The sequence below is a fragment of the Anolis sagrei genome, chromosome 2 (assembly GCF_037176765.1).
Source record: "Anolis sagrei isolate rAnoSag1 chromosome 2, rAnoSag1.mat, whole genome shotgun sequence".
NCBI classification, from domain to species: Eukaryota; Metazoa; Chordata; class Lepidosauria; order Squamata; family Dactyloidae; genus Anolis; species Anolis sagrei.
The window spans coordinates 71,277,400-71,290,546 of record NC_090022.1 but is presented as its reverse complement, the minus strand read 5'-3'; the positions used below and the strand labels follow the sequence as shown (position 1 = coordinate 71,290,546).

Below are 13,147 nucleotides of genomic sequence, written 5' to 3'. Positions count from 1 at the left end.
CCAAGGTAAAAGAGGAAAATTATGATAAAATACTAAAACAATTATTTAAAATGTTTTAATAGCAAACAGGACATTATGAATCTTCAATTTGCATTAGAAACATAGGAAGCTCTGCTGGGGAAGATCATTCCCCATGGTGAAGTTGTGTGGTGGATTTTTGTTGTTATTGTTAACTGCCTTGAAGTTGACTTTAACTGATCATCACCATCATCATCATCATAGGTTATCCCTTGTGGACAAGTATGATTGCCTTCCAAGTGTCGGGTCTTAATTTTGTGTCCTTAGGTGTCTATGGAGATCTATTCTTGATCTGTATGTTCTTCCACAGTGAGAACATCAGTTTCCAAATGGAAGGTGGTATTGTATGTCAGCCTGTTCAGTCTGTGATTGTGTCTGATGATCAGGTTGCTTTGGCCTGCTTCTTGGTAGGGGTTTGGACTGGATGGCCCATGAGGTCTCTTCCAACTCTATGATTCTATGATTCTATGGATGATGGGAATGACAATGTTGTTTATGTTCAAGTTGATTCCTCTGATGGGAATGGGGTTGCTGTACATGAAGATGTTCCTGAAGGGAATGGGGATGATGGTTTGTTTTCTGCGTCTGGTTTTAGAGATGTGGGGCTTGAATGCAGTTCAGATGATGGGTCAGAGAGGCCTGTATTGCTGAAAGAGGATTCTCAAGATCTTGAGCCTGGGAAAGGCTCTGCCGCAGTCCCCTGGTCAGTTATCTCCAGGTGCAGATTTTAATGAAGCCTTGAACGGAAGAAATGTTTTAGCCAGCAAAGACAAACAAACCAGCAATTATGACACTCAGCTAAATTACAGCAGAAGTTAAAAGTGAAACCAAAGTTAGCTGTTTGGGAAATAGGGAAGGGATACAAGTGCCAAGTACAGAATTTAGCTTCAGATGAAGCAATGTTAGATTCACATTAAGTTCTTCATGCCAAGTTCCTGGATTCTTGTCTTTGTTTGATTCCTGGTTTAAGTGCCTTTGTTGTTATTTGCCTTTGAATTCAAGTATCTAGTTTTATTGACTTTTTTGGACTATTTCTCTTTGGACTAATTGCTCCTGTTTCTTCCTAATCAATTGGATTTATATTTTACTGTGGATTACTTTTTATTGCTTTTGCTTTTATTCCCCTCATTAAACTGCATGCTATTTTAACCCAACCGTGTGGTGTTTAACATCAGAGAGGATCCTGTTTTGGAGTGCAACAGGTGGTCCCAGTTAGGGTTGGCTTGATGCACCTTCCTCTTGACACGTTTCTCCCTTTGGGCCTCCATTCATGACTTTTCAATTTCCACAGCACTGCTAGTCACAGCTGATCTCCAGTTAGAACACTGGAGGGTCGGGGCTTCCCAGTTCTCGGTGTCTATGCCACAATTTTTAAGGTTAACTTTAAGGCCATCTTTAAATCTCATTTCCTGTCTGCCAATATTGATGACAACCCCTTGAATGAGAGATCCTCAAGCTCCCTTATCCTCAGACCTTGCAGACTCAGGGCTGCAGCTTCCTTGAGGGAGTCTTTCCATCTGAAATCCAGTCTTCCCCTTTTCCAATTGCCTTTAATTTTTCCAAGCACTATTGCTTTTTCTAGTGAGTCTCATGGTGCATCCCCAGTGCAACAGTCTCAGTTTAATCATCTTGCCTTGGAGAAAAGTGTTCAGACCTAATTTGCTCTAGGGATGATTTATTTGTCTTCTTTTTGAAGCAGTCTTGGAGTATCCCCAGAGCTCTCCTCCAGCACCATGTTCCAAGGAAGGCATGGGCAAAGTTGGATCCTCCAGGTGTTTTGGACTCCAACTCCCTCAATTCCTAATAGCCTCAAGCCCCTGCCTTTCTCCCTCAGCCACTTAAGCGAAGGGGCCTGACACTGTTAGGAATGGAGGGAGTTGGAGACCAAAAAACCTGGAGGGCCCAAGTTGGCCCATGCCTGCTCCAAGGAGTGGGCTTTCTTCCTTCCTACTCTCTTCACTCTCTAGCTTCCACAACAGTGGCTGAGGGGGAAATGAAGGGGCCTGAGGCTGTTAGGAATTGTGGGATTTGGAATCCAAAACATCTGGAGGGCCCAAGTTTGCCCATGCTTGGCCCAAGGAATGGGTTTTCTTCCTTCCTGCTCGCTTCCCTCTCCAGCTTCCACAACCAGGCACAGGAAGAGAAAACACAGTAGCAAGCACCATCCTCACTTTTGTACAGCCGGCCCGCCCTATCCACGGATTCCACCATCCATTTTTTAAAAAATATCCACAAGTTAACCACCATCCATTTTTTTAAAATGTCCACAAGTTAAACTTTGATTTGGCCAGTTTACTCCGCCATGCCATTGTATCCAGCGGGACTTGAGCGTTTTGATGCTCACGGGGAAAGTGGGGGGGGGGGGGGGGAGGCCCGTAGCCAGGATTTCGATGGGGGGGGGGGTTCAGGGGAAGTTCGGGGGGGCTGAGTTTTTTTTTGGGGGGGGGCTGAGTCTGAGTGAAAGAGGGTCTACCCTAGCAAACCTTTTGTATCGTTACCCCAATACCCCCATGCATATGGGATATATTGAGCATGGTGACCAGATCATGATATGAATAAACATAACAGTTTAAATAATGCACCAGGAAGGCCTTTTCGCGAACCACCATCAGAATTTCGGGGGGGGGGGGGCTGAAGCCCCTCAAGCCCCCCCCCCCCCCGCTACATGCCTGGGGGGGTTATCCTGAGACCCTCACCTGTTACCAAGGACCCCTTGTATGATTCAGTGACACCTCAAGAGAAAAGGGACTTGAGCATTTTGATGCCCATGGGGAGGGGGGGATGCTATCCTGGGACCCAAACCTGGTACCAAGGAATCCTTGTATTATTCAATGACACTTCAAAGAGCAAAGAAGCCAAGTCCCTGCAGGTGCTCCCCCAAAAGAGAAAGGCGCCTCGGAGCGAGTGCCACACACAGCAAGGACGCCTGAGTCGAGGGTGACAAGAAACAGAGAAAGGGGGGGGGGGGGAGAGAGAGAGAGAGAGAGAGAGAGAGAGAGAGAGCGAGAGAGAGGCTTCACGCATGCGCACAGTTTGGCAAGTGGGTGGGCGCGCGAGTCCTTCAGCAGCGACAACAACAGCCGCCGCCGCTGAGGAGGAGGAAGAAGAGGAGGAGGAGGAGGAGTGGGTGCCTCCTTCAATCACTGAGAGGAAAGAAAAGGGAGGCCGAGGAGGTGGGGGAAGAGGAGAAGGAAGAAGAAGAGGAGGAGGAGGAGGAGAAGGTCCCTTGAGGCGCTTGGATTAAGAAAGGACCCGAGGAGGAGGAGGAGGAGGAGGAGGAGGAGGCGAAGTCCTTCGCGGGTCTCGCCGGGGTGAGGGTGCGCGCGCGCGCGTGGAGGCACCTGCCCAGGCGAAGGAGAGCCTCCCTCTCTCTCGCGCGCTCCGCCTCGCGCCTCCGTCCCGTTGCCCTCCTTCCCCTTCTTGCCCTTCCTTTTGGTCCGAGAGGCACCTGCCCGCCTGGCGGGGAGGAGAGGAGGCCGGGAAGACGTCGCCACCGCCGCAGCCGCGGTGCCCGGGGGGCTGCACGGAGCAGCAGCAGCGGGAGCAGCGGGAGAGGGAACAGCAGCAGCAGCAGCAGCATCGGGCCCGGGCTCATCACCACCCCGACAAGCCTCCGCCGCCGCCGCCTTCGCTGCTCGCCCATGAACACCGCGGTGTCGTCGCGGGAGGCCCGCTCTGGCCCGGGGGAGCCGGGTGCCGGAGCAGCGGAGGAGGAGGAGGAGGAGGAGGAGGAGGGGGAGCAGGAGGGACCCCCACCGCCCTCGCCCCCGCCAGCGGCATGTGGACCCCCACCGAGGAGGAGAAGTACGGCGTGGGTAGGTGGCCCTCTTTCCCCTCGCCAGGTCTTCTTGAGCGCGCGCCAGGAGACACACGCACACACACGCACAGAGAGAGAGAGAGCGCCCCATCCCTGTTGCGCGCCTCCTCTTTGGCACTTTCGAGGCCCCTAAGTTGGGGCTTTGTCGGCGGGGAAATGGCGTTCCCTGGGTGCGTGTGTTTCCCGAGGAGATGCTCTCTCTTTGTGCGTGGTGTGTGGAGGTTAAGGGTGCGGGGGTTGTCGCACCCTTCCAGCTGATTCGCTGCTTTATTTAGGAGGCAACGTTGATCGCCTTCCTGGTCTCTCTCTCTCTCTCTCTTTCTCCCCCCCCCCCCCCCCATAGGAGACCCTCAAGAGGATTTATTTTGGGAAGGAGAAGAAGTGACACCCTCATTTTGGGGGAGAAGGAAGGGGGGGTTCCTTCTCCCCCAAAATGAGGGTGTCATTTGGTGTCATGATGGAAAAAACAGAACCCAAAGAGGCGGGAGGAGAAGGCCCTCTTCTTCCATCCCTTCTTCCTCGGCTTCATTCCTGCGCTGCTTGAAAAGGGGGTCTGTTTGGAAAATAAAGATGGACCTCACGCTCTCTCTACGTGGCTGGCCTCGGAAGGGGAGGGAGAGGGAGAGAGAGGGGGGGGGGAGAGAGAGGGAATAGCTTGTGCGCCTTGTGTGCGAGGACTTTGGGGACCCTTTGTGGTTCCGGCACGTTGAGAAACAGACGAAACCCAAGCTCCTCGCTTTAACCTACTTATTTGTGCCAATGCCTTTCCCTTTTTAAAATTATCAAATGGTCTGCGATGATCTTGTTGTGGTTAGAGAGAAGGGATAGCGGTTGTGGCCTCACTAGGGGGCGCCAAGGGGGCACCTGCTCGCTGCCCGTCTCCCCCGTGGGAAGGTAGCCCCAATGTAACTTGTAGAGAGGGGGTGGGTGGCATCTGCACTGTAGAATTGATTGATGCAGTTTGACACCACTTGAACTGCCCTGGCTCGATGCTAGGGAATCCTTGGAGTGGATTGACAAGGTCTTTGCTGTCCTCTACCAAAGAATGCTGGTGCCTCACCAATGCCATAACCCTCCTGATTCCATGACAGCTCAAGTGGTGTCAAACTGCATCAGTCAGATGCAAGCATAGATCAATTCTACAGTGTAGATCAGGCATGGACTTCAACTCCCACAATTCCTAACAGCCTCAGGCCCCTTCCTTTTCCGCCTCAGCCACTTAAAGAAAGGGGCTGAGCCTGTTAGGAATTGTAAGTGTTGAAGTCCAAAACACCTGGAGGACCAGAGTTTGCCCATGCCTGGTGAAGATGCACCCTTGGTCTTCCTAGCTGGACAGATTGGTGAAATACCAGCACTCTTTGGTTAAGGAGATGAATACCTCATGAAACGACTGTGATTCCATGGCTTTAAGCCATGGCCATTAAGGTGGTGCCAAATTGCATTATTTCTGCAGCATAGATGCAGCCTTGTTTAACTCTAGAACAGTCGTTCCCAACCTGTGGTCTGTGGACATCAGTGGTCAGCAAGAACTGAAATATGGTCCATGGCCTCACCGTTACTACACCATTGCAACAAGAGCAACTGGTCTCACAAAAACGTCTTATAGTGCCAAGGCTTGTTAAATATGGTTTTCTGTGGGCAAGAAGATGGTGACTACTGGATGTCACATGTTCTGTATCAGGAAATAGAGCTGATGTGGTCTATCCAATGCAGTTTGCTGTTTCAGCACCCCAAATAAACAAACCAAATCTAAAGTTGACCAAAAGCTGATTCGTAACCCTTATGGTACTAATGTTGGAGAGTGGTCCCTGGTCAAGTGGTCCCTGATCAAAAAAGGTTGGGAACCACTGCTCTATAGACTAGGAATGCCAAACTATATCAATAAAATTCCTCCTTTGCCATATACATACAGGAGGTCTGCAAATGCAACAGTTATCACATCAGTCAACATAACAATTCATTTATGAAATCATGTAAACAATCTGTTTTTATCAACACTTGTGTCTTTTTGGAATTATGTTTGTAGATTTACACTGCTTCACTTTGTTTTTATACCCATCTTTCAGGTGAAAGTTTAAAAACAAAACAGGCAGTGCACCAGGGATGGATATTATGGTCAAAGGGGAACCTTAATGGCAAGACTGCATCCTGTAGTTCTTTTCACATTCTTAACCTGTATTAGGCCATATGAACGTTCCATGTGGTTTAAAATGGCTTGAGTAAAATATATCTTATGTTGCCATATTCATATATTTATAGCATAAAGGATACCTAGCATTTGTTATCCAGTCAGTGTTTAGTACATGTTCTAATCTTTTAATATAAACAGAAATGTTTAAATATAACAAACGGCATTGTAAACAAAGGGATGTAGTGTTTTTAATTCAACAGTTCAATTTGGGGGGGTGGGGGGAGAGATATCTGGAGATACACTGAAATTATACTTAATTCAGTAAATTGTGCGCAAAATGTCACTATGGAACTAATTAGCACTATAAGTCTTGTAGAAAAACAGTTATAACAGTGAGCAGAATAAATTCAATATAATTCCTACTTAAAGCAGACCCACTGAAATGAATGCATTGTAGCTACGGTTTACTCAAACCCTATTGATTTCAATGGGTCCACTCTGGATTTAACCTAAAGAAGGAAATAAAAGGTAGACCAATATCTGCCATTAATGATTATAACATTAAATTTGCAGTCTTAACAAAGGAAATCAAGGATAATCCACCTGCAACCCAGATAATCAACAGTATATAAATGTAAATAGGAGATGATTAGGATGGTTATGTAAACATAGCACTTGTTTTGAATCTTCCTGTATGTTCAACATAATTTTAATCTGTTTGGAAATGCCAATAATTTTCTTATGGCTGATGGACAGATGCTGGATTTTGGTGCTCTACTGTCACATGTTGCAATGCAGTGTTGAAGCTCCCCTGCCAGCCTTGGAGAGCTGAAATCTTCCATCCGTTGCTTCTTTCTGGTTTTCAAAAGCTCCTAGCTCTGTTCCTTTTATACTCCAGGTTTTGAAATACTTGTTTTGTTACTCTTTGGTAACATGGTGGCACCGTGGGCTTTACAGCCATTCTTTGAGTTCAGTAGTATTGTGAACATAGTATCATGTTTTAAGAGACCATTTAATTATGAAACATAACCATACATTGGTATGTATGCTACAGAATAGTTGAGCAGAGCGGCCACAATAGGAGCAAGGTTCATCTCAGAGAATTTCTCATTTCCAGCTTAGTCTATAACAAAAGATCATCTGTGTTGGGAGCATGAATTCAACAAAACACTGTGGTTTTTAGAATTTGGTTGCGGTGGAACAGAATATTTATTTCATAATAAAGTGAACTGCATTGGTATGTGTTAGAAACCTGTGCGTTCTTTCAGTTTGTTAAACGAGTAACTACCATTACAGTGAAAATAGCACTTTACTAGTGAAAACAGCACTTGGCCTTTATAAGGAACTTGGATTTGATGTTTTGCTTGAGTGGGATCAAACATGGGAGAGACCTATTGATCCTCTTGGAGGTCACATGATTCTCAGAAGCCTGTTTCCAGAATGTGCAGTAGATTCTAGAAGGAAAGGGCAGGTGTTTATAAAAGGAATGTCAAGGTCCAAATAAATGGGATTTTAAAGGTTGTTTTTTTTTATAAAAAAAAGATATTCTGAAATAAAATTATTGTGTGTATAGAAAACGATATTTATCCCCACTATATTTTCAGCAGTGATGTGCTGAACTATGGATCAGACAAATCACAAATTGTAAAACTGTTGCTGGTCTGTTATAATTTAAAACTGAAGGAATTACATGTAACAATGTTGTTGTTGTTTTACAAAAAGGCATTGTGTTTTATAGGAAAGTAGAAGTAGATAAAAAGTATGCTTTTCTTTGACTGGAAGAGAGTTTATCAAGAAATAAACTTCCCTGATCTGGTGTTTTGATTATGGAGTAGTGCAAGATCTCCACAGGTTCCTTGGCCTAGAACGGGGTCCTCAAACTAAGGCCTGAGGGCCGGATCTGGCCCTCCAAGGTCATTTACCCGGCCCTCACTCAGAGTCAACCTAAGTCTGAAACTACTTGAAAGCACACAACAACAACAACAACAACAACAACAACAACAATCCTATCTCATCAGCCAAAAGCAGGCCCACACTTCCCATTGAAATACTAATAAGTTTATATTTGTTAAAATGTGCAGTGTGCATAGCAGTTTATTCATGGGTGTTTTCGAATTATAATCCGGCCTTCCGACAGTTTGAGGGACTGTGACCTGGTCCTCAGTTTTAAAAGTTTGAGGACCCCTGGCCTAGAATTAAAGGATTTATTGTGTGCTTGCTTAGCCCTGCATATTGTTTGACCTACCTGCCAATCATATCACAAATGTGTATGAATTTCCTCTTAGGTTTAGAAATTATATGCAGTGCATCATTGGAAAGGATACCAGAGTCATTAATGCAATTATAGCCAGCCCTCCACATTTGTGAGTTTAATGTTTGTAGATTTGATTATTCACAGATTCAATTAATATGGCCTCTTTAGCAATCTCTAGGTCCTCCAGCCACCTTCTGCCAAAAGGTGACTACAGAGCTGTGCTGGATGAGAGAGATCATAGAGGACCTCCCTAGGACCTCCCTAGGTCCTCTAGCACAACTCTATGTCAATATCTAGCTTTTTAAAAATTCAGTTTCCCAACTTTTGTAAGGGCCCTGTGTCCCTGATCCCAGCTAATGTGGAGGGCCTACTGCAGAAACAAATGTCTGTTTTTCTGTATGTATTAATTAGCTTACTGGGTTCATTAAATTAGTGTCATGAGATGATCTCTGATGGAACAGACCAAAGCCCCATTTACAACAGCTTTCTGGCAAGTAAGTAGAACACAATAACATTCTTGTGCTAATGTTCTTTGGTAACTGCTGTATGGGATCATATTGTATGTCACACACGCAATAACATATAGCCATGATACCTAATAGCCATTGACAGTCTTATCCACCATGACAGTCTCCAGTCCGATTTAACAGCCATTACAGTGGGTGACTGCTCTTGGAAGCAAATTCTGGACTTTCAGATATTTAATGGTGTGAGGTTGGACTATTTTTTGTCTGTCTTCAATCTTGCACCTCTCTTTACAGAGGAATTGTTCCAGCTGTCCTGCCTCCCTTCTATGGAAGCATGGAGGTCTTGTGTAGTATCCCAAACACGATCACACTATTTTTGAACCACTGCCATCCCTCTGTCCATCAACTTAAGAAAACTCTTTGGCTCAGGCCCCTGTAGGCTTGCTTGGGATTTGAACTGCTTCCTGGAGCTTTAAACAACCCTTCAAACAGCCACTTTTAGTCTTCTTTGTGGAGAGAAAAGGCAGGGTAGAAATAAACATAATAATAATAAAAATCATCATCTTTGAAAGCAGAGCTTTATCCCATCAGCAAAAATATGGAAAAGTAACAGACTGATATTTGCATTCCCATTCTTCAGAAAATTTCCTCTTTAAAAATGTGTATTTCAACTCATGAAAACTTGGCTCAGTCTAATGCTGCAGTCTTAGAAAATACCATTATATTTACTGAAATAAGTATACTCTTTACACTGACCATAATTATTCATTGGCACAATGTATGGTGCTGACCAGTCACTTATACACCTTTAAATTGATTGGGCAAATACATGAAAAGTTGTTCTGTTATTGCTGTTGATCAGCTATTTCAGCCAAATGTTTTAGAGACACTGTTGCTCTGAATGCCAACTTCTGGGTAGAAAGCAAACATCAGTAAAAGGCTATTGATTTCCTTTTGCACTCCTTGTGGCTTCCTGAAAGCATGCAGTTCCCCACTGTTGGAGTATGATTCTTTTTACTATTTTTACTAACCAATATCAGACAGTTTCAGCACTCTAATTAATGCATTAGAAACAGGATGCTAGATTTAGATGAACTGTGGTATATAAGAAACAATGGGGTTCTTATTTATCACATCTCAGGAGTATCCTTGTAGGAGTTGATTTGATTTTTACTAGAGCATAGGTGAACCATGCATTGTCCACAGGCTTCTGGGTCATTTTTGTTGGTTCTGCAAAAAAATTTTTTTAGAAAAAATAAATATTATTTTCTAAAATGAAGTGTGTAGGTATGCAGATTGTTATAGAACTGTATTCCCACACCCCTCTGAAAATAATGGCAGGGGTGCTCTGCATACTTTTTCTAGCAAAACGATCTGCTGTCAGTTGCTTGTGTTACTGAATTTTGGTGGCAAGGGATATAGTCTCCATTGGGATCTGCTGAGAGGACATCAAATCCCAGAAGCATAGAAGTTACATACTACTCTATTAGAGCAACACAACCTCTAGCTGACACTGATCCTGCCCACCCTCTCATTCTCACACTTCACTAAACTTTTGAGTCTGTTGTGTACATGGGTTTTTTTAGAGAACACAAAAACATTTGTCTTGGGATACATCTACACTGTAGAATGAATACAGTTTGATACCACTTTAATTGTTGTGGCTCAATGCCATGGAATCCTGGGAGCTTTACAAGGTCTTTAACCTTCTCTATCAGAGAGCTCTGGTGCCTCATCAAACTACAAAACCCAGTATTCCATAGCCTTGAGCCAGGGCAGTTACAACGGTGTAGATGCAGCCTTTGTCTCAAGTTTTAAGATACTTATGAATCTACTAGGAGCATGCTAAGTTGAGTTGAAATCGTTGATATTCAAATGGGCTTAGCCTATACATCTTTACCTCATCTTCAAACCTAGAATTTTCCATGATCCTTGTTTTCATAGATCTTTATACTGACATAAAATTAACACTAATATCTTCTAAAGATGTCTAATTTATTAATATAATGAAAAATCAAAAGTCCTAAAGCTTCAGTCCCATGCACATTTATCTAGGACTACACAACATGAGGATTTATTTCAAACAGTGGTTCTCAAAGTGTGTTCATCCAGATGTTTTGGACATCAGCCCCCACAATTCCTAACAGCTGGTAAGCTGGCTGGGATTTCTGGGAGCTGAAGTCCAAAACACCTGGAGAAGCACAGTTTGATAAACACTGCTTTAGAATGAAGATGTACAGGATTGAACTAGAACTTTGTTCTCTTTTTTCTATGCACAAATCAGTACTAATGTTAACTGCCTGAAATAATTACATTAGAATTAACATACAAATTACAACTCTCTATAACTTTCTGTAATTTGGTGTATGTTAATCCAATCTAAAATATTACTGTAAACTTTAGGAGATTACTTTTTCCTGAGATGTCTAAAACAACTATTTTGTGTTGGTAATACTACATATTTTTAGAATAAAGGGTTTTATATTTCAAATTGTATAGCTTTTCTGAATTTTTGTTCATGCTGAATAACTTACAGCACAGAAAAAGAAAAATCTTATAAGAAAGAGTTCTAATAATTGAGTCATGCTGGGCACCTGTTAGAGAGAATGAGGCTATAATTGTGGAGGTGAAAACCCTTTCTGATTGCAGAGGGCTGGAATATACTAGGCTTCCCATATTATCTGGTTGGCCCAATCTTGCTCAGATTCTAAGAATGCCTCCAGTTTTCCTTTAGACTATTCATTGGTTGGATGGCAAGCTCTCACTTTAAAATATATATTCCTGGTCTCCTTGCCTTTATGAATAGAGTTATAGGATAGATTGGGCAATCACTGTATATGTATACTTCAGAGAAAAAAGCCCGAGATAAAGAAGTTCCTTTTTACAAAATCTTTTTATGTCCATCCACTCCTTCCTTTTTGTTCCTTATCCTTTATCTAACTGTTTTGGTTTTCTTTTTTAAAAGTCACATTGAAATTGAAAGGGTGATGAAGGAGGGATGGAGAAACACTGACATTTATTACTAGGTAACAGCAAGATGTCTGTATTAAACAATGCAATAGAGCAGTGGTTCTCAGCCTGTGGGTCCCCAGATGTTTCGGCCTTCAAATCCCAGAAAGCCTAACACCTAGTAAAGTGGCTGGGATTTCTGGGAGTTGTATGTCAAAGCACCTGGGGACCCACAGGTTAAGAACCTAAGATGGAAAAGAGTGGGATTTTTGTCTAATCCTATTGCAGCTGTGCATACCTTGCTAGAATAGTCAGGGTAAATAGCAACTGCTTCTAGAATCTGTGACTCAGTTGCATGAACAGCAAAACAGAGAGAAAAGGAGAGGACAGATAATCCTGTCTAAACAGATACTCCTAGCATGTTAAAAATATTAGCAAGTCAAAGATCTATATGTTTGGCCACCAAGACCATAGGAAACTCGACAGCTTTTGGGGAGAAAAAACCCCATAATCACTTAATGTCTTTTGGAATAAGTTTTTAAGGGGTCTCTAGGAGATTCAGTCTTTCTTTGTTTTCTTATCACCTGTGCATATTGTTAGTTTTGAATAAAAGGTTTGCTGGAATCTTTTTTTTTTTGTTTTTTGTTTTTGCGGTGTACCTTATTCTTTTCATGTTATTTCCACCTCTGATACCAAATTTACTGGTACAGTAAAGAATGAATGACCAGGAACACATTGACTTCATTACAGTAGTAGACTGTACTGTCTGCGGAAAATTTATTTATTATTTATTTATTTAAAACTTTTATATCCCGATCTTCTCACCTCTGTAGAGGGACTCAGCCCGGCCCTGTTTTTGCATGTACCTAGCCAATAAATGAAGATTCGCACGTGCAATTAATATTTCTGACCCATCTTCTCTTGTTGAAGTTTTTGCAGAGCTTCTTGCAAGGATTGTGTAGAAAATAATGGACAAACTGGAATACAGTGAATTGAGATGCAATGCAGCCACAAAAAATAATATTTAATATTAATATTTAAGGACACGGCATAGCATTGTGACTTCCGTGCTGAGCTCTAGTTAGCCCTGTGGTGACATAGTTGCTGTGTTGGTTCTTGTCTTACTATCAATCCCTTGCTATTAATTGTTAGGCTTATCAGATTGACAGATACAAAAGGGCCTGTTTTTCTTTCTATATTTGATAAAGGATACATTTCCAATGTTTCTAGGCTTAATGTTTGCAGCCCTGCCTGATGTACGCCTACCCCTTAAAAACAGGTGAGGGGGCTCATTTTGTTTTCAGTGCATACATGTAAATAATATGCTTGTATTTCTCACAAGAGTGGATAACGTCCTGCTAGAAGGCTTGGGTTTTGTTTTGTAAACAATGTATGCTTAACATTTTCCTTCTAACAGAAATACAGTTCATTCTGATAGCATTGGAGTACATTCTTATCTGTTGTTAAACTTGCTTGCTCTAAGACTTAATCACAGATCAGTACTGGATAGC

General features: G+C 43.1%; 1 protein-coding gene across 8 annotated transcripts in view; it reads left to right on the top strand.

The window, feature by feature from the left end:
- The first annotated feature begins 3,038 nt into the window (after positions 1 to 3,038).
- DOCK3 (dedicator of cytokinesis 3) overlaps positions 3,039 to 13,147 on the top strand; it is a 217,072-nt gene continuing 206,963 nt past the window's right edge. For all 8 annotated transcript variants that reach the window (XM_060765806.2, XM_060765801.2, XM_060765804.2 and 5 more), the window contains exon 1: positions 3,039 to 3,833. In XM_060765806.2, coding sequence (XP_060621789.2) covers positions 3,797 to 3,833 — 37 coding nt within the window. In that variant the 5' untranslated portion in view covers positions 3,039 to 3,796. The remainder of the gene's footprint in view (positions 3,834 to 13,147) is intronic.